Here is a 21,167-nt window from a genome sequence, read left to right as displayed (position 1 = left end):
CGAGTTATAACTCGTGATACACAACTCATTGTCGGTAGATTTTTTATTCTTTATCTCCTTCTGTCTCTTTTATAAAGCTCGCAAAAATATGATTAGGAACTAAAATCTGAATTTCCACTTAAATGAAAATCTAATATACGAAACAAAGAGTTAACCACACAGCGAATCATAGGTAAGTGGAAAAATCATTGGTCTGGTTTTATTTATTTATTTATTTATTTTTTTTTCTGTTAATTCGTTTTGATATTCATATAAATGTTTATAAAATAATACTTTATGATATAACTTAACCCAAAAAGAAACCATTCGTTTCACCATATGTATATTAATTTCCCTTACGTTGCGAAAGGACAAAATTCTTTTTCCTTTCTCCTCGATGCTACAGTATTCTGCATTAATTTGTTACTTCATTACCGAGGATCAATGTCTAGGTGATGTGTAGGCAATAAATTGACGGATAAAAATGTTTTATAGAAAATAAGCTATGCACACAATGGCATTGTTAATTGTGTATAAATATTATTCACAATAATATACATTATTAAATTATATACGTATATTGATTTAATCGCGCAATCATACGAAGGCTGCGTTACTAATTTGCTTAATTATACAATTTTAATAATACATGCGATGAAATCGGATGTACAATTATACGATGATTAATTAAGCATGATTTTTCATTGTATGTTATATCAGGTATTTACGTCAATTATGTTAGACGGTAAACCGATGAAATTGGTTGTTCCTTTTTTACTTACTTTATACTTTTTTTTTTGTGAAATTCAAATGGTCGATTTTTTCGATTCGTTTCATCGATCATTGAAATACCCAAAAGAATTGAAAACAACTACGTTTGCCGATCGATTCAATAAGGCATTGAAAATACGCGGAATAAACGAACGAGCTGTCAACTATACGTACTTTATTCATATTATTACTATGTAAAACAATATTAAATGCGAGATCATGCTCAAGTTATTTATTGTTTAATAAATTCTTCGCCGAAGCGTAAATACCAATAATTAACAATTAGCTGATAATGTTCAAAAGAAAAATATTCTGCCTGTGTCGTTCTACTCGATTTTGGCTAACGATATTGCAATGTCAACATGTTATCGCTCTTTTCATATAACATTAGATACATAGAGAAGGAAAGAAAGAGAGAAATAGAGAAAGAGAGGGAGACATGACAATAGATCCATAAACACTCACGGCTTTTATTCAAGAATATTTTGTTGATCTAATTTTTGTAACGATTCGGGACATCGTATGTCGTAAAAAATGACCAATTAGGTAATATGATCCCAAGTACCGATACAGAACAAAAATTTGAGCTTATAAAAATCCGCAGTGACGACGTCTGATGTCTACCACAACTGTTATTTTCCGAAGCCGGTTTTAGAAAACAAAGTCTCGAATTAAACACGGTGGGCAGTTGCGACGTTTCAATCATTTGCTCAGCTATAAATAAGTATGTAAATACAAATTAAACTAGATAAAAGTAATAATAATAATGATAATAATAACAATAATGTAATTTATGAATAGCGACACGCGTTGCAGTTTTTTTCTTTTTTAAGTATTTTTTCCAATTATTATCAACGCCTATAGAATATTCACTAAGTAGCATATCGTTACGTATGTATATAAAAAAGAAAGAAAAAGAAAGCGAAATGATATTTTTAACAAATGTAATATAGTTTTCTAATTTATAAGACAGAATATCTCATGTTTTTAAGATCAAGTATATTACCATGCTTTTTAAACATTATAATATGTTATATCGTACAGATATTAGACTATCGCGATCAAGCAATGACCTAATAACTCTTTTACTATCAATAGTACTATTATTATTTTCTCCATTGTTATTACTATTGTTATTATAACTATTATTATTATTATTGTTGTTGTTGTTGTTGTTATTATTTTCGTGTTGTTGAAGTTGTCGTTACTATTGTAGATATGTTGAAATTTTCTTTCAAACTGTAATGCTATACAATATTTTATTCTTCAATATAGATACCTATACATTTCACATATACAATAAAATAATTAATATAAATCAGAAATCGAGAGTTCTGAGCCTAGTATGTGTAGATTTAATTAAATTTCCTTTTCTTCATCATTGGGTTCAGTTTAACTTCATTTTTTTAACAGTTTATCTTCAATATCGCATTTACATTTCACCAATTCCAAAAATTTCAGCTCGACTCTTTGTCTAGGTTACTCCTAGCGTCGCTCAGGACGCTGACCGGACGTTATACTTGCTCCAAAATTGAGTTACGTTTGTATCTAGCAGGCACACGAATCTCCTTTCCCATTGTTTTTTGTATCGTCGGTTAATCTTATTTGGGGTGGGAACTCGTTGTACAATTCCACCTTTGAAAAACGTGAAAACAACGAAATGAGAAACCAATCATGACGAGCATCGTTACAAATTATGAGTAATAAAAATTGACGTGTGAGTTCATTGAACTATCTTGGCACTGATTCTAGAAATATCGAGAAGTACGAATCATTTGGAAATTGAATATTCAACAGTACATACTGAATAAGGAACAGGCGATAATAATGCTCATATCTTGTGGATGATTGTGCAATTTTACCTCGTTTTCTTGAGCTAGCGCATTTTTGGCTATCGTTTGAAAGGCTTGCTCGACGTTTATCGCCTCCTTAGCACTCGTCTCAAAGTATGGAATATTGTTCTTAGACTCACACCACTGTTGAGCTCGTTTTCCCGCCACCTGAAACAAGCGATACGTGAAATTTTAATCTCCTTAAATATTGCTAAATAGCATACGCAGCATAACAATGCAACCAATATCAAATCCAACAGTGATAAATGTGGATACTCTAAGAAACATTCGGTTAAATAAAGTTAAATAAAGACATTCTTTTGGGAAAAACAAAAGACAAGCTCGACGCATCGTAAATCAATATCACATAAAAGCTTCAAGTTACTGAAATATAGTGGGTCTAATATTAAGTCTAAAGAGTAAAAACAAAATAAATTTGAAGTCTTCAAATATACGTCACGATAGCATTCAGGATTTGTTTGCGATGGATCAAACTATAAAAGTATGTACCGACGAAAACTGTAAATCTAAAAACGAAATGGGAAATCGTGAAAAACGATTTTTATGATCATTTCACCGAACCGCTGTATGCATGATTGGTCTCGAGAGTCGAAAAGTAAATGGAAACAATAAAGTATGATAGGGTATGTAATTAAATATATGACTGACGGCCTTAGTCTCGAGGTCGACTTTGTTGCCCAGAACAACGAATGGAAAGTTGTCCGGATCTGTGGGCGACGCTTGAATGAGGAATTCGTCTCTCCATGAGTCTAGGGACTTGAAGGTGTTCGGCGCAGCAACGTCGAAAACCAAAACACAACAGTCGGCGCCTCTGTAAAAAGCTACACCCAAGGATTGAAACCTTTCCTGCCCAGCCGTGTCCCAGATCTGTGGAGAACAAAATTAAACTCGAATTAGCACAAGAAAGGTAATGAAAATCACGACATAAAACGATTATTTTTAAATTACGTGAAAAACGGAAAATAAGAAATTTCTTCGAGTCTCGCATTACACGATAATTTCTGTTTGCAATCATGATCAAATACTACTACAGTTGAAAGTCACAAATCGAGTATTTAATCTGGGAGAAATAAAATACAGGCTGTGATTAAGATCGCAAACGTTGCTGTTAATCAGAGTATGAACTGAGAGAAAACTGTTATTCAAATCGGTGTACTTAATAAACAGTCTTTATGCAATTAATAAGAGCAGACTAAAGAAAAAAAAGCAGAAGCCAATAGTTTTATTACTTTCTTTTCTCCCAGCTGACGGCTTACAAGCGTCGATAATCCGTCACATGTTGATAAGGATAAACAAAGTATGAGACATCAATGACAAACAATTCTCTATCTAATGTTTACTATCGCAACGAGTAAAACGAATTCTAGAAGTTGGCTAACACCGAAGGAGCAAGATTTGAAGATTCACTTGAAAATAAGTTCTACACCTAGCTACAAATTTGATTTTACAATCAAGCACAGAAATTCTGACACATTCACAGTTTTGGCATTGAATTTTTTTGCAGATTATCGTACATTTTTGTCAGATATTGGTTTTTGTCATAGATTATCGTCGTTTCTAACAGATAATTATAGAACAGTTCACATTTACGCGAGCGTTTTTCCGATATCCAATGTCGAAATGGATACAATTTGTTCTAGAATATCGTAGAATTCTTGATTTAGATAAATCGAGACAAGGTGAGTTCAAAAATACTTCACAGAAGTCCATTTAGATCATACTTTAAAAGATGAAAAGATCAATCTTCCAATGTAGACCCAAATTCTGCCAAGTGTTTAACTTGTCTGCGATAAGTTTTCGTTGTGAAACAGACTCGACATCTAGCGGTGGTTTAAAAAAAGAATTGCATACTTTCTTGTACATATTTGTAATCTTATCAATCTAAATTTAATTCTAAAGTTGTCGATCGTAAATTTTTCGTAGAAATTCGTACTCTTGTTACCTCCTCCCCATCTCAGATTCTTTTCGCACGCTCTTACAGCTACCTTATACCATGCATGCTTATCTTATCATCAACTCGTTGTCTCGGTTCCCGTACCACATCAGCAGAATGTTCCCTCTACTGCTAAACTGCAATTAGCCAGTCCCTTGTATCCTTCCTCCCATATATCTACTCTCAAGTCAGCTTTCATTTGGCCAACATCTTAATTAACATTTCTTCCTATTTTCCTCCTGGGGAAAATTTCTCCTCCACATCTTTTCGCTGTACTCTCTATATCATTTACATTAATTCATCTATATAATCAATTATTCAACTCCTCAATACAAATTCCCCTTATTCTTTGTACGTCCACATAGTCGACGAGTTACGAACACAAAATAGAGCCGTAATAACGTCATGGCTGGGTATGAATGCAGTCGTCGATAGTCGCCGGTAGTGTTCACAATCATTCACCTCGTAACACTTTTTTATGAGAATTCATGGAGTTCATAAAAAGTTGTGCTTTTCAACGAAATTCTAAGAATACTACGAGCAAAACAACTTATGTTGTCTGGGTCCGAAATTGTAATTATCTTTTATACAAAAATACAGGTTTTAAAAATTTTTCATAGAAATTTGTAATTCTCTATGTAAAATACTACGATTTTCGACGGTTTTCCACAATTTTCCACACTTTCTGACGATTTTCTACGATTTTCGAACATGTCCTACAATTTTCAATGAAGTGGACTTTATCGTAGTTTGGCATAGAAATTATTTTTACCACAGAAGACTTATTCTACTCTCGCTACAACGAAGTTGAAGTTGGTAACTTTGAAACAAGTAGATATTGAAACAGAAGATCATTGTTTTGCAGTTTTGGAATGAACATTGAAATCGGATTTCCAAAATATAAGTGTACTCTGATTTATGAAAGTCACGAAACAACAAGATGTCCTAAAAATGCATCGTTACATCAACGTTGCAAACTTCCATTTCATTTGCTGCAATATCTATAAATTTAGATTTTATCTTGTCTTCTGTTTCATTACTCGTAAATGATTGAAAGGAAGTATTTTCAATCTCATACGCGCTATTCTGAGCTCATATTTTTCAAATTGACTAGGGTTTTTCTGCCTTAATATTATTACTAATTGTCGAAGCTTCCGACAATACAGACAAGTGTTTCAAAATTTTGAAGGAAAATGCCTGTTTTGTACTTTTAATGATTCTAGTTTTCACAGAAAACCTCTACAATGAAATATTCTCCTTGTTAATTAAATCTAACTGATGGAAAAAAATCAATCGACGAAATGAAAGATTGAGTGGGCAATGTATTCCCTTTTTTGTTCAGAGAAAAATATTATCAGATACGAAGTTTCCTAGTAACAAACGGGTCTGTATATTTTCTTTTTTTCATTTTGCTTGTCCCTGTGTATCCAAATATTCTTTCATCGATCTTTCTTCTTCGTAAATTTAATAAAGTAAATAATATAGACAAGGGTTACCTGCATCGTGACTATCCTGCCATCGACCATAACTTCCTTGGTGAGAAAGTCAGCGCCAATCGTAGCCTTGTACTGGTTACTGAACTTTTTATTAACGTACTGATTCATTAACGAGGTCTTTCCCACTCCGGAATCACCGAGGATGATCACTTTCAGAAGCGTTTTCTTGCGCGACGCCATTTCTCTCTACTACAGTAGTGAGATTAACTGAAATTTAAAAAAACAACTGTTACAGCTAACAAATTAATGGAAAATTAGATAGTTGCGATTTAATTCATCGCGTAACTGCAGTTAATTAAATAGAAAACTTTAGCGATATTGTCCTGAAAGCTGTCGAGCGCCGCTGTTCCCACTGTTATTTTCTGTTACAAAAAATATTTTTTCTGGAGCAACGAAGAACATCAGACTAGAAAATTGTTTTCTGTTAATGCTTAATTTGAAGACTCTGAAGGAAACTAATCTGGCTATGCCCGAGGTATAATTTTTTTACCACCTGTGCTTGTTACGTGAGGATGCATTTGATTTTCTAATTCGGTGAAATTAGAAAATGTGATTTATTGTACATTAACCGGTTCAAAAAAACCCAATTTCTCATAAAGGTGGTAATTCCGCAAAGAAGATTCAGCATTTCAAACGAAATGTTCGACTCAGGTATGAAGTTTGTAATATCGACTGTATTTGCTTTGTCTGTTTATAAATATGCGAGGCAATAGTGGATGTTCACTGTTCTAAGTCGTCACAGTTTGAAAGAGCTCTAGATTGGGATATAATTAGTCTGTGTGATGAAAATTTCATTCGAAAAAGTCTCGAGTTCTTTTTTACAGTTACATCATAGGTTACAGATCGAAGAATGTTTGACTACCTCGAGCTTTCTTCCTCCATTTGCTTTTCTTTTTATTCGACTTTCTAGGTCAGCGAATAGCAAAAATGAAAGAAAAAGCTGAAAGTGATGATGCCGTGATTAGAATGATACTTCAGAGTGAAATTTGTGCTAGATTATTTATATACGATGGTTTTCTTTTTTAATCTTTGAACCGTGACTCGATTGCTTGACTTATCGTGACATGAGGGCTTCCCTAACCTCAGCTTGTCAGCTGTTGAATAAGGCATGATTATATTCATTATTCGTCAACTAGATCCGCTGTAATAGACCTCGATTTTAAAATTGGACAACGCATAATAATCAAAGCAAGCGAGAGAAAAGATTCAGCTGTAGAATGAGTTAAACAATGAATCAAATCATTAAATTTTAGAATCGGTTATTGAATTAACTGACAATAAATAAAGAATCGGGTGAAAAATAGGTGATTCGGGCTGAATTCAGAGTGGACAGCGATGCCAGGTGGAGTAAATATTATGAAAAATCGATACCATTTGAATGATCGACACAGTTGTCTGTATGTGTGTCATGAGAAACCTGATAAGAGGCAGACTTTGATAGTTCAAATACAGACAAACAACATGCCTCATATTGTATTACTTCCTATTCCATGATAAATCACACGCCTGGCATTAATCTCTAATGATGCGGATAGCCCGTGAAAGGCTGAAACTTGCAAGATACATAAAAATGCTGCTTCCGACAAAACAACATCGGATAAAGGACATTTTTAGATGTTTCATATGTAAAAGGATACCAAAGAATGCGATGATTCAACGATTGGGATGATCCGGAGAAAGTAAATCGAATAACACGTTCAATTAAATAAACGGTGGAAAGTAGTTTAAATTTTTTTTTAATGAATCGACAATGCCTCAGATAAGTAAAACTAAACGAGTAAAAAATAACGTACCTATGCTTGGGCGAGTTAAAACTACGTGTAGAAGAATCGAAAGTGTGTTGATACTTTTGAAAAAAAAAAAAAAATAGAATGACAAAGTGATTTTTTTTCTCCGATAGTTTCTTCTTTGTTTGTTTCTCTCCTTGTACTCAGGGACGAGTGCTAACACGTCCTTTAGTAGCAAAACTATTCTCCCCCACAATGACGAATATTCAATCGAGTGTGCACGCATACGAAATTCGTATGTGCGTGAGGAGAAACGCTTTGTGATATGTATTTCGTGAGACATGCAAGTAGGTATGAGTAATGCAGATAGGCAGGTACATAGTAGGTTTGATAAGATTTTTGCCGTATTGTTGTCTCGCAGGGATTTGGGGCCAGGTAAACGCGTATCGGATAAATGGTTAGACTGACGAATAGCGACGTTAGATCGAAGCCGTGAAAGTTGAGGCGTAATAGCAATCAAAGCTGATGCTATCCAACCAATAATAGTGGTGATAGACCTGTCAATGCGTAGTAGGACGTCGCGACGTCAATTGTACGCAGTAAATGCGACGAATTGTTGCTTATTTCGGGTTGATGACGGGGAGTTAGATGCTGGATGGGTTAAACGTGGTCGAGTGTCATTGCCTGAGGGACGGTTACCTTTTACTTGAATTAAAAACAGCGATATTCCGTCTGCTTCGACACTTCACAAACTAAGAAAATGGCGTACTGTGAATCACGAGCGGACTGGACTATGAGAGAATGACAACGGCGCTCGTTATCTGTTTCGATAGCTTGCGATTAATCGAACCACGATCTCTATGCCTCGATCACTCTGTCCATAGACTTTGCGCGTTCCTTGGACGGCGATGAGACCGTCAATATAAAGACAACCCTGTTCTGTCGGAGACTCTGTCTCTGTTTAACCAGGCGAGTGGCGGGGATAGCGGTAACTCATCGGCGCGAGAAGATATCTTTGTTATCTCCAGTCGATCAAGACAAAGTATGACGAGAATTTCATGCAGACACGCGATAAGCGTATAGAGATATTATATACGATTTACTAGGCAAGGTATAGGGATAAGCATAAGCCGAAAGGTCGGATGGAAAGAAAAAGAAAATCGAGTGATCCCTCTATCCTTGTTTGCATACGCATTTATGCATGCGTCAGAATCATAGCTCTGCTTTATCTCTGCGCAGTAACACACTGCGCATGCTTGGTAGAAAATGATAGATGAGTCGCTGAATTTTCTTTCTCTTTTTCTCGGTTAGACAATTGCATGGTTCACTTGCCTACTTTATTTATAATATCTCTGTAGATGCTACGCGAATGGCTGTGGGTAAATGTGATGCCTGCAGGCAATGGTAATTGAACATACTTACCTGACATTGGTATGAATTTTAGTTTCCTAACAGTCATGCCAGATGTCGCTTTTGATGCTTTACTCAGCTAACTATAAGTTTCCTTAAAATGAGTTCGTAACATCTTACTAGGAAATCATGTCGCGCGCTGCTAACAGCATGGTCTTGAAACGAATTTACAAAACAAACAAATGACTAAAGTTACAGAACGAATAACCACGTTGTTTTTTAAAAATTCTTTCTCATTTTTCACATTTATTAAATTAATATATTGCAGATATATTGCGCACATCTCACTAATATGGGTCTTGAATATATAAACACATATTATATATATTTGAGTAAATTTTAGAAACATACCCTGAAGAATAAATTCAAATTCTATCGTCATCGTTTCATGTATGCATCATGCATTGAAAGAGGCCCGCCATCTTTCACTTTTTTCTTTTTTGACTAATTCAATTTTTTTTCTGGATTTTATCAATGTATGAGTTATTTTGTTTTTTATTCATACCTAATTATCATTTGTAATTGGATAAATTTAGAGTCAGTCTGACCCAAGTGTGGCAGCAGTGTTTTTCCAGAGAAATGTCTAGACTAAGTTTCAATCATGGTTTTATTATGAATCAACAAACATGACGTACTTGGTAACGGTATGTGATTTGAATCTTTTTGAACACTCAATGTGCTTTTTGGGGGAATATTCTTATTTCCGCACACGGAACCAAGTACATAAATCGCTAAACCGGAAATATGTCATTACTACTATATCTTTAGTTTTTAACCTGAAACGAATCGTCTACGAATTGAATTTGAGCCTTGACGGGATATTTGATAAGGAAAAAGTGGAACTGGAATCATTTGGATTTGATATTCGCAAGATTTTGGGAAATATTATAACTGTATTAAAATGGCACACAAGTGAGACAATTATTTTGAAGCATGTTTCATTTTAATTGTGTTCAAAAACTTGTACATCTCGTAGAAAACACGTACATAAAATAAATCGAGTTTATCTTCTACCGTATATAGTTTGATAGATACAGATACATATATATGTACAGTGAGAATAATTACGTCTAATAATACGAATGGGTAACATCACAAATTAAACGTGTACCGAATAATAATTATAAATTTTTTTGCCCGCGAACAATTCGTTCACGTTGCAATTATTATATTTTGAAACGAAACGTAAACAAAAAATGTTATTTTCTTACTTAAAAGATTTTTCTTTTTAATGATTTGGATCAGTATTATCAATATGACATACAATTTTGTGACTTTTAACTCACAATTTACTCCTTATAAATGTAATTTTGTAACTTGTAATTTTTAGCTTTTTAGTTTTCATTTATCACAAATCCTACATGTTACACATTTATTCCATATAGGTATGTTTAGTGTTGATTTAACTAAAATAGAAATAAGAAAGACGAATAAAACACTTCGTTAATCAAGGATATATAGTTGTTAGAATTTTGATTAATGAATCGAGCCTCAACGCATTATATCACACATTACAACCGCGAACCAATGAAAAGTTGAAGGAAATATTAGACAAAAAAATACATCGAAAATGAAGATGAACGGTGGTAGCAAAAATTAGGCTATTTACAATATAATATTTACAACGAATTACTATGCCCATGTAATTATGGGCATTTAAGTGACTTTTGTTCATTTCAGCCATGGGAACTCCTTGTATCGTCGACATGATCCTTTTCCCATTTTCTCACTCGCTTTCTCTTTTTGTCTCAAAGCAATATCTCGTTGGACTTTTATTCGTGTATAAAAATCAAGAGTGCCAGGAACTGCCTCTTTTCTGAATATGACAGATGTATACGATGGAATTCTCAGGCGGCTGTATTAATATCGAACAGTCCTCAAAATCGTATATGTAACGTAAAATCGAAATATCAAAAATGTTAATAGATATACAAGTATGTATAACAGGTGTTAAAAGTTGAATAAATAGGAATGCATGAAATTAACTTAGCGAATCTTAGCCCTAACTTAATATCTACAGATTTTATTAAATTAATGTTTCGTCATGGTCAGCCTGATGTTTTGTTTCTAAACATCTATAGAAATCATCCTACCATTGTACAACTCACTGATCCTGAAACGACATTTGACGTAAAAATTTTACTCTTCCTCGTAATCACTTCGACGCAACTTTATCAACTTAAAAAACCACAAAACTACGGTTTCGCGTCAACATTATTTCTCCGGACATTGTGCAGCCAACCAATCGTCAGTGCGCATATTTTGTATTATATACCGAGATCAGACGGTGCAACTTATCAGGCCGAATGATCGACTGCGCATGCGCAAAATAATCGAGCTTAATTTGTCGGCAAGATTGTACCGTGGCAATATTTTCGCATGCAAATCATAGGAGCCAACTTACTCGAAACGGAACACGAAATATTAAACTCTCTGAAATTATGTTGCTGTGATGACTCGTAACAGTTATCAGTCAGTTAACATTAAAATGTCTCCAACCCTTTCCGAATCACAACATCAACTATTTAAGATCTGTTTGATTCAAAATAGATCGTATCGCCTACGTAATCTTCATAAGTCCAAGTCGCGTTTGACAGTTGATGTTTGGGGTGGTCAGCCTGTACGAAAATCCGACGAAGCTCGAGCATGCGCAGTGAACGCTCGATCTGTTAAGTTTGACGATTTTCTCTCGGTAAATTTACATACCTACACAAATACATATATATATATATATATATATATATATATATATATGTGTCGTATATGAAAGTTAAACTACATACGATTTTTATCCAACAGATCAGAATGAGGTGTTTGTTCTTTTCTTTTTGGCTAAGCAATCGTTAATCACTATCACTAAAAAATATCGTCAAAAATAATCGACGTTTGTCAAATTCAATTTAAAAAAAAAAAAAGACATGAAAAAATAACGGGAATAACAAGAAAACTACTCGGATTTCTAATAATATCTAACGGACCGCTCGTAGCTGTCGAAGATATCTTTTTCTCCGCGAACTCTGTCGTCGAAAAGTGGATTTTTCTGCTGATTTCCGGATCGTCTGGTAGTGAGGATCACGCTCGGCTTCTGCTGCCCTACGGAGAATATCGGCCGTTTAGCGGGTTTTCCCGACGAGGTAAGCGACTTCCCGAAGAAAAAGGACCTCGACTCGATTTCCGCGATGGACGGCAACTTCGCGTACTTCAGATCGTCGACGTCCTCGTCGCGGGGCAGCGGAAGTTTCGAATCGCCGGGAACGGGACGGCCGTCAGGAAACACTCGGATCACCATTGGGCCCATCAGGTAAGGCCCGGTGTGACCAGCCGGACGAACGTAGTCACCGGAAGGCGCCGAAGACTCTTCAGCAAGGCCGTTATTATCGCTGCCAAAGTTGTCGCCTGTAAGAAAACGAAGAATCGGAGATTATAATACGGAGATGAGAGACGTTTTATACCGCTAATTTTAGGAGTCAGTGTTGCCAACTCAGATTCTCCTTATCCCACTAGTGAGTTTCATCCGTAGTGCTAAGAGTTACTATTCTTTGTAGATTTCTTTACAGAGTATCACGATGTCGAAAACATTGATTATTCGATTTTTTTTTGTTTTCGTAATAAATTCGTTATTAATACTCCATACTTCCAGCAATGATCGAAACGTAATTGATTACAAAAAATTGACCAAATCAATTTCACATCCGCAGACATTTTCCCTGCAAACAGAGAACTATCTCGAAATCAGCAGATTTCTCGCTAACCCTTAAACAGATGAATCTCTTGCCCAGAAAGTAACAACTTTTTAAAGCCACCAAGTTGGCAACACTGCAATTTCGCTTCCTCATTGCTGCAGCGGAAGCTTAAATTTATTCAATTCCATAATCTTATCAAATTTATCATGTTAAAGTACGTTTCATTTCAATTTACACAGAAGGCGTGGGATCGGAGTTCAAGATTCTTGCAAATTCCTGTACTCGATCGAGTATATCTGTATGCGTCTGTACATTTCGATATATGTGCCAAGGGAAGAAGAGGGGACTACCTTGCGATATGATAATTTATTTGCTGTTAAAGGCCGTCGATATCAACGGGAAAACCTTCTTACTTCCGACAGGCGGTTTGAGCTTGAATTTAAATACAATACCGACGAGGCTGTGTTGCCCGAGTCTTTGCGTTCTTGACGCATGACGATCCGAGAATACCGGAATTAGACACTAATGTACGCGTCTGCAGTATATAATCTGTGATCGAGGCCGAAATTACTTCAATTCTCAATAATCAAAAGGGAAGTCTTATGGATTTTCATTTTTTTTTTTTACATTTTGCCGTTTGGATTCTGTTCAGATTTCAATAAAAGTTGAAGGCTAATTGGTTTTTGAAGTTACAGTTTTGGGATGGATTTTGTTTGAGAAATTTTTATGCGGCAAATTTAAAATTGTCTGAAACTTGGTAAACTATACCAAGGCAAAGAATATTAATACTTTGGAAACTCAACTGTTTCGAAATCATTTTAAATTTGTAATACGGTATGGATTTTTTTTCTTCAACATTTAATTAGGTCAACGCTAATAACTTGAACCTCATGCCTGAAAAGTACGACAATAAAAATTGACACGATCAAATACGCGTGACTGCAAACACAAATTTTTGTGCAATATCGCAGAAATTGCAATTCGGCATTACAAGCACCGGGGTTGAACAACTTAAGTACATGGAAGGTAGAAACGTTGCATGCAAGTATGAGGTATAGCTGGTAATTGTGTTCAATGTTAACGAGCAGGACGTGATTAAAGTGCGTGTATATAATACTGCGGAGATGTCATCGTCTCCTCGACAATTTACAAGGTGGTATAAGGTAGGCGACTTATACAAATGGAAATGCCTATAGGTAGTCAGTCATACGACGCGCGTGAAGAACACTGCAACAGAAACAGCAACAGCAACTAGGCCAAGGACCACGAGGATGATTTTTTTTATTTTGATTCTTTAAATAGTATCTTATACGTCGAAGTCTTGTCATTGAAACGCGATACGCGAGAGAAAAGAAGTGGGGGGAAAATAAAGATGGAGGAGAAGCAAAAAAAATCAGAGAGGAAAAAATTCGAGAAAACAGAATAAGAAATGCACTCAAAGATGCGTGCTTGAATTCTTTTCTCATCTGCATATTACGAACCAGGAATATAATTGTTTCGATGCGATATTTACCGCTGCGGAGATTTCTCAATATCGTTGGTGAGATTTTTTTTTTTTATTTTACGTAATGTAAATTTCATGTATCCTCTCATTCTCATATTATAAACTTGTCTCGGATTCTACGCGTCGTATGAACACCGTTTTGATATGGACGTAAAAATGTTCCGTCAGTGATTGGGAAATGTTTTACTGGCGAAATCATCGGGAATAGAGACTGAAAAATATCTACGGTAATTAAATGAGATGTTGTGTGAGAATCCATGTGAAATTTTTTTTTAGTATATTTTCCTCTTAAACTTTCTATTTATCAAGCAAATAACTTCTCAGCGTCTTGAGAACCTTTTTCTGCTCATCGTATCTACGTAACTAGAAATTATCACGATATATCATCGGGTTTGTTATGTAGTCAAAATTGCATCTCATTAATTTTTTCCGCGTCTGTATAGGTAATAATTAGTACGCGAATAAGAAAGTTCACAAGAAATTGACGAGAAATGTTTTTTGTGAAAAAGATTCTCGAATTGTTAAAACGGTTCCAAAATTGTGTGTAATTCCATTGGAAAAGAAATCCAGACAAATCTCGAAAGTAACTTTGACAAAAAGATTTACACGCCGCGGAGTGTTAACATAAAAACAAAAATATCGAAGAAACATTTCACAGACCGAGAATGTTTTTACGTCAAGAGACAAAAGTCTGCGAGCAATAAAAGTAGAAATCTCACAAATCTGAGAAAGTATAATACTTATAATACGTGGTTAAACGATAATTTGTCAGCGAAGATAAGTGCTCTAAACGATGCGGTCTCAAGATCATCGTTTAAGATTGCCTTTGTAGAATGGCGTGTTCATAGTATTAACGTGTACAATCACAGTGATAGAAATCACGGGGAAAATGTGAAAGCGATAGAAATCACTCTGTGGTATTGAGACGAGGAGAAGAAAGGAGAAAAAGAAGAAAGATACGAAGATGAAATAACGCTAAGCTAACGTTCTTTGAACATATTTCAAAATCTCATAGTTACAGGTGCATATATACTGAATTCCTGTACGATCACTGTCAAAAAAGTATAAAAAGATGCACTGTTTATGTTCTCAAAAGCGTGACAAATTATTATAATTAATATATCTCGTTTATAAAAAAATCCACCTCCTTATTACTTTCGTAATTATTCTTTCGTGCGCGTCGTTTTTTTTTTTTTATTCTTTTTAAAGTATACTGCGAAAGCAAGACACATTTTCTCGCTACTGACGAATCAACATCGAAGCACGCTCTTATCACATAGTAAAATTCGCCTCTCAGTTCACTCGAAATTTTTACAAGATTTTACAGCCGCCAACTTTGGCTTTTGTTTAACTTGCAATGTTGGCAGATGAAGAGAAATCTGAACAATTTCTAAACTCTACATTCAGGATCGAATGCTCAGTGGATCGTTTGCGTTTAGATGTATGAAAGCGTGTATTTTCTTTTTAGATTAATTATTTATGAGAGTAAGAATTCAACTCACCGAAACGATCAGACTCGGAAGAGTAGTACAAGGAATCTCCCTCACGTTCGAATGTAGATTCGAAATCGTCGTTGGTCAACAACGCGTGCCAAACTGTAAAGCAAAAAGGAAGATTGATATGCTGCACAACCTATAAACTAAGTACTAAATCGCAAATAATTGAGAAGCTAATAATACTCTTTGAGTATCATAAGTTAGCTACGCGTCTATAACATCCTTGTTTGTCCTAGATAGACGCTTCAAGTATTTTACGGCAGCGATTTTTTAATCACTCGCGAAATGGTCGAGTAAACATTTAAGAAAATGGTAAACGGTTGACTGCAGAGAAGCCAAAGAAAAAATATTCATAGTTACTCTAAGTAAGAAGCGCTAAATATTCCCAATTAAGAGTTACTCCGGTTAAAATTATACGCAATGAAAAACTCGAAAAACACTTCCGTAGGCATAGCGATTATCAGGCAATAAAAAATTGCCTATGGAAATTTTCGGTATCGGCTGAAACGGATTCTTTCCCGTTCTTTTTCAGTTCAATGTGAAATGTATATTTTCAAACTCGACACTGTCTCACCGGATAAATTTTTTTTGCGTCTCTTTATTACTTCTTCACATTATATACGTCTCGTTGCATAACCAGTTCCGAACGCATCGATATAAATAGAACGATGCATTCTGACTACCGGAACGCGTGGAACAACTCTTCATTATACATAGTAGCTATGCAAAATTTATAACATTGGTAGCATGCGGCGCAACAGCTTGCATTGATAACTTGTGTGATAGCAAAAGTTCATCTTTGCTACAAAAATTTTCAATACATACGTAGATATGTATAGTCTATGAATCAGAGATAATGAAAACGTCGTTTCATGTTCTTCTATAATTTCTATTTATTCACACGCTGCTAGTACATGTACGAACTTATCTCTTTTTTAAAGAAAAATAATCGTTTCGAAACAACAGAACATTTCACAGCTATATGTGTACGGTTACCGAACAACTTGGAGAATGCCACATAGTCAGTTTGTACCGACGGAGTAAAATGCCACTTATACGAAAGCTTATGCACATTTGAACCGAGAATGTCGCAGCTAGCGTAAATTTCGCTTGTAAAACTGCAGACAAATATCGAAAGAAAATTTTGTTTTGTGCGACAAAAGCCCCGGAAATGTATTTCAGTAAATGAATCACCGATAATTACAGAGATGTATTTACTGGCGTTATGCTCGCATGGTAACGGGAGAGTTTCTGCATATTTTTGTTTAGCATTGCATGTGGAATTGCACGAACTACGGGTTTTTCACATCAGCGATGCGCAGACTCTGTTCACAGTGAAAATAAGCGACATTTTACTCGGTCGGTAAGAACTGACTACATAACCTCCTCTTAACATCGAATCACGATACGTTTGCCTTGGTACGTGTGTAGCAGAACGCCGCGAAGCGCATTTCCTGACTATTCACTATCGCATCCGCCGTGATCAATTTGAGCGTACGTCACTCATTGTCCGCGCAATTGTCTAACCTTTTTAGCAGCACGGAAATAGGTTATACATTCGTTGTTATTGTCATCGTTGAAATTATATATTTGTCCCCGATGATGAATGACGGCGAAATTAAAGCGACACGGAAAAGGTAACAATTGAACGAATATGTAAAGAGAAAAAAAAAATAAGAACCAACGAATAAATCGAAAATGCTTACTCATTTCCGTGGCACCACGCTGGTAGGGGTCCATTGTGTTGAGATAATCCTCGTCCATGTTTGCGAGGTTTCTGAGGCCCGAGACTAGCAGATTTTTGTTGCAATCAGGCTTCGATGAATCCGCGCAATATTTTGCCACCTGTTTGCTGAACACTTTGTACAAGTGACTCATCTGAAACAATAGGAAAAGAAATTGTTACGCAAGCCCGATCATTGTGCTATGATAAAGTATAAATTGCACACCTATTATTTTCTTGTTTTGTTCTTTTTACAACCGAAGGTAGATAATATAATATTCTTGTTTCAACGTCGAGACTTTGGTATATATATACAAATGTGTGTTATAAATAGCCATATGTACATTTAAGATCACCGACTGATGGATTGTACCCGATTTTTCAACTCCATCTATCGTATTTAAATCGTTTCGTAAGCTTCATAGAAAAAAATAAAATACAACAATAATAACAATGATGTTAGATACTATTGCGCAGCGTGACGTGACGTGAAGAATTTTTCGTGTTCTAGATTTAACGCATATACAATATTATACTAATGACAGCGTGAAATTAATTATGTCTGGTCTACTTTCGAATCCAGCAACCGATTGCGGTAAATCAATTTTTTTCACAGATCACAATCGGCTTGTTAATTTTTCAATATGCAAAGAGATACCTATATGCACGGATGGTTTTAATTACGGGCAGTTTAAATTTTTAACGAGTTGATTGGTGCTTCGGCAAATTATCAAAGTAGTAAAAATGTAGTTTTTTTTTTTTTTTTTTAACGAGTGAGGAGACAAAGAGAATAAGTTAGAGAATGAAACAGAATGAATACCGATGCGGCGGGCTTTTTGTTATTTACTTTTTGTTTTACTGGAGAAAGTCTGTGTTGAAATTTGTATAGGAAGAGGTCCGCATTCGGAGATATAATTGAAATTCGACTCACACAGCTGGTGAAACTAGGGAATGTGTAACACTGCAGAACCGTTACATATGCACGACGCGCATTTTGTATAAGGGCGTTGGCAATACTTTTCACAATGAATTAATACGTGATTGAAATTCAAATTGTTTTCAGAGACTTTGCATGGGTTGGTTTGTTACACGCAATAATTTTGCCCCGAGAGAGTTTGCCGCATCAAGAATATCGCGGGGTTCATTGTTCAGTTGAACGATTCTACGGGGATTGACATAATTTGTAAATTCGAGAAACCGATAGCGAGGGATTCTCATCGTTTATACAGCACGGAACATGATAAACCCCAATGGATATAGATTGATATCTGCTGAAGCTAAATCGCTAACGGTTGAATTGTTTTTCTCTGGCTGCAGCTTTCACTATAATGCAATTTCGCAATTTATTTTGCAAGTGGATTTTTTAATAACACACTAGCGAGTGGAGTGCATTTTACAAGGTTAAATTTAAGCCTGCAATCGCTGTATATATGATCTCACCGTTTAACGCAATAGTCGAAAATTTAAGAACCGAATGTTCGGACATGAAATGGGCTATAAAATATTTCGTGTGTGGGCATCGATGCCCATTAAATTTCGATTATTATCAAATTAATTGTTTTGCCCGAAAATGGATGTCGACCAAAGCATCGAAACGTGTGCTCGAATAACAATTAGCGATATTCGACTGCAGCCAAATAAAGTAGTGTTACGTTCTGTGTAAGGGGATATACATCAAAATGCCAATGAGGCGAAATCATATGCACATACAAATTATTTACGGTCTCAAATTTGACTAACGCATGAATATTCGCACCTCATGCAAGTGGGCTTCGAAGTTATGGCAGCGTCGTTCGTTATGCTGGCCGGAAAATATTCGCGGTATGTGTGTACGTGTTAAGTTACATAATAAAATCGGCGTCCACGTTACAACGCCAGCATATTACATTACTGCTTTACACCGGGACTACACTCCATTGTACGAACTGGTTCGAAACTACTTGTTGTGAAAAGGGAGATATATATTTAGATAGAGGGAGAGGGAGAAAAAAAAGTCCCGATTTAATTTGCACTTGGAATTCGTTATATTGTGGTTTATTGAACAAAACAGTCGTTCCGCCGATCGTTTATTATTATATGTACATGCATACATCGAGATACGTTCAATTATCAATTCAGAATCGACATGTACGTACATTCGTATGTAATAAAAACTCTCTTGACCGGTCGGCCAGACCTGACGTAACACTTAATTGCGATGGGTTTTTGCCATTTTAAGTTTTATCCAAACGGATACAAGTCCTACTTATTTCAGTAGTTTTTTCCTCATCGATATAGTCTTATTATTGTAATTATTTTCTATCGGGCTGCCGAATTTGGATGTAAATGACGATTGGACGACTGGTTTGTGACATCAAAGGTAACAGAATTGTATCGAAAATACAGAAAAATTATGTTAGAATCAAAATTGCGCACACCTACGTAAATAGTTAGTCTTGTCGTACTTGAAGTTAAATTTTTTCAAGTTTACAGAATCAACGCAATTAATTTTAGGTTTAAATTTCCCGCCCTTTCCCTGACATTTATCCTTCTACTTCTGGAACATATCTTCTTCGCGTGGCAATGGGCCACATCAATCCGAATTCAAATACTTTTATTGACCCAGATTCGTTCGCGTCCATGTAATGGAAAAATCGTTGTGAATAGCGAAGGTATTCAAGCATTCGTCGTGTTAATTAAGCTGACGGTAAAATACGTGGATCGGGATTCCCGAACGAACTTGCCACGAGTAAATTTCTCATTTTTCACTCTCCGCCGAGAAGCGTCGACGAATTCTCCCAATCAGCTTTCATTTGTGTTCTACTTTTTCCCGCCGTAAATCAATACGCCGACGAGTACGTGCGAGTGTGCCAGACAAGAATTACTCGGTACGATAAATGTAGCGGTGTGTTCATGAACTTGTACTTGGAAGGAACTGCTCGGTGGTTCCCAACGTGATTGCGTGCGATAAGACGCTACGCTGTTACTGCACGCGACTAGAAGGGCAGTGACCGAATTGGTGCAGCGCCATAGAATACGAACATACAAGACGCTCTACAGCCGTTGGTGGTATATTTAAGACAATAGGTTACTCGTCCGTCTTGCCGAAATAAAATCCCGCAGGCATTCGTATCAAAACGAATAATATTTGTCAACGAATAATAGGTTTCTACATTTCTTCACATTACGCGTCTCATTACCAACTGACGCCGGCTGACGTCGTTCATAAAACCTTGGTCATGTAGAGACGACGTCTGACGGACATATGCGTCTAGCTTGTCCATCGGACCTTAGCCTAACTATTTTGCATTCAGGCTACAAACGCGCCCGACTTTTACCCCCGGAGTGTGAAACGTGATTAAAAAACTTACTTTTTCTTCCTTCGACAGGAATTCCCACATTGGAATAGCGGAGCCTTCGCTGTAGGCGACAGCAAGACACAGAACAACCGCTGCCGAGATAATCGAACACCGAATCATCTTCACTGTTTATAGTTAATGCCCGAAGTTTGTTCGGTGACGGTTGGGCTTTGGCAGCCGGAGTCACTGATTTGTATAATCACGGTTTAGAATCGCCGCGTCGTTCTTGTTTTCTGTCCTCTTTCGCTTTTGTT

General features: G+C 36.0%; 2 protein-coding genes across 2 annotated transcripts; both read right to left on the bottom strand.

Annotated features, from left to right (window-relative positions):
* Positions 1-450: 450 nt before the first annotated feature.
* Positions 451-8,616, bottom strand: Rab7 (RAS oncogene family member Rab7). The gene is made up of 5 exons (XM_046618660.2): positions 8,459-8,616; positions 6,033-6,239; positions 3,252-3,470; positions 2,613-2,750; positions 451-2,385 (listed from the first exon to the last, which is right to left on the bottom strand). The coding sequence occupies exons 2-5, from the start codon at positions 6,210-6,212 to the stop codon at positions 2,299-2,301; spliced, it is 624 nt and encodes a 207-aa protein (XP_046474616.1). The 5' UTR covers positions 6,213-6,239; positions 8,459-8,616; the 3' UTR covers positions 451-2,298.
* Positions 8,617-10,090: 1,474 nt separating this feature from the next.
* Reg-5 (Rhythmically expressed gene 5) lies at positions 10,091-21,068 on the bottom strand. Its single transcript, XM_046618659.2, has 4 exons — positions 20,926-21,068; positions 17,559-17,730; positions 15,859-15,951; positions 10,091-12,565 (listed from the first exon to the last, which is right to left on the bottom strand). The coding sequence occupies exons 1-4, from the start codon at positions 21,031-21,033 to the stop codon at positions 12,129-12,131; spliced, it is 810 nt and encodes a 269-aa protein (XP_046474615.1). The 5' UTR covers positions 21,034-21,068; the 3' UTR covers positions 10,091-12,128.
* Between the last annotated feature and the right edge of the window lie 99 nt (positions 21,069-21,167).

This window comes from Neodiprion pinetum, chromosome 3 (assembly GCF_021155775.2).
Source record: "Neodiprion pinetum isolate iyNeoPine1 chromosome 3, iyNeoPine1.2, whole genome shotgun sequence".
Lineage (NCBI taxonomy): Eukaryota > Metazoa > Arthropoda > Insecta > Hymenoptera > Diprionidae > Neodiprion > Neodiprion pinetum.
This window is presented reverse-complemented; position numbering and strand designations above follow the sequence as displayed.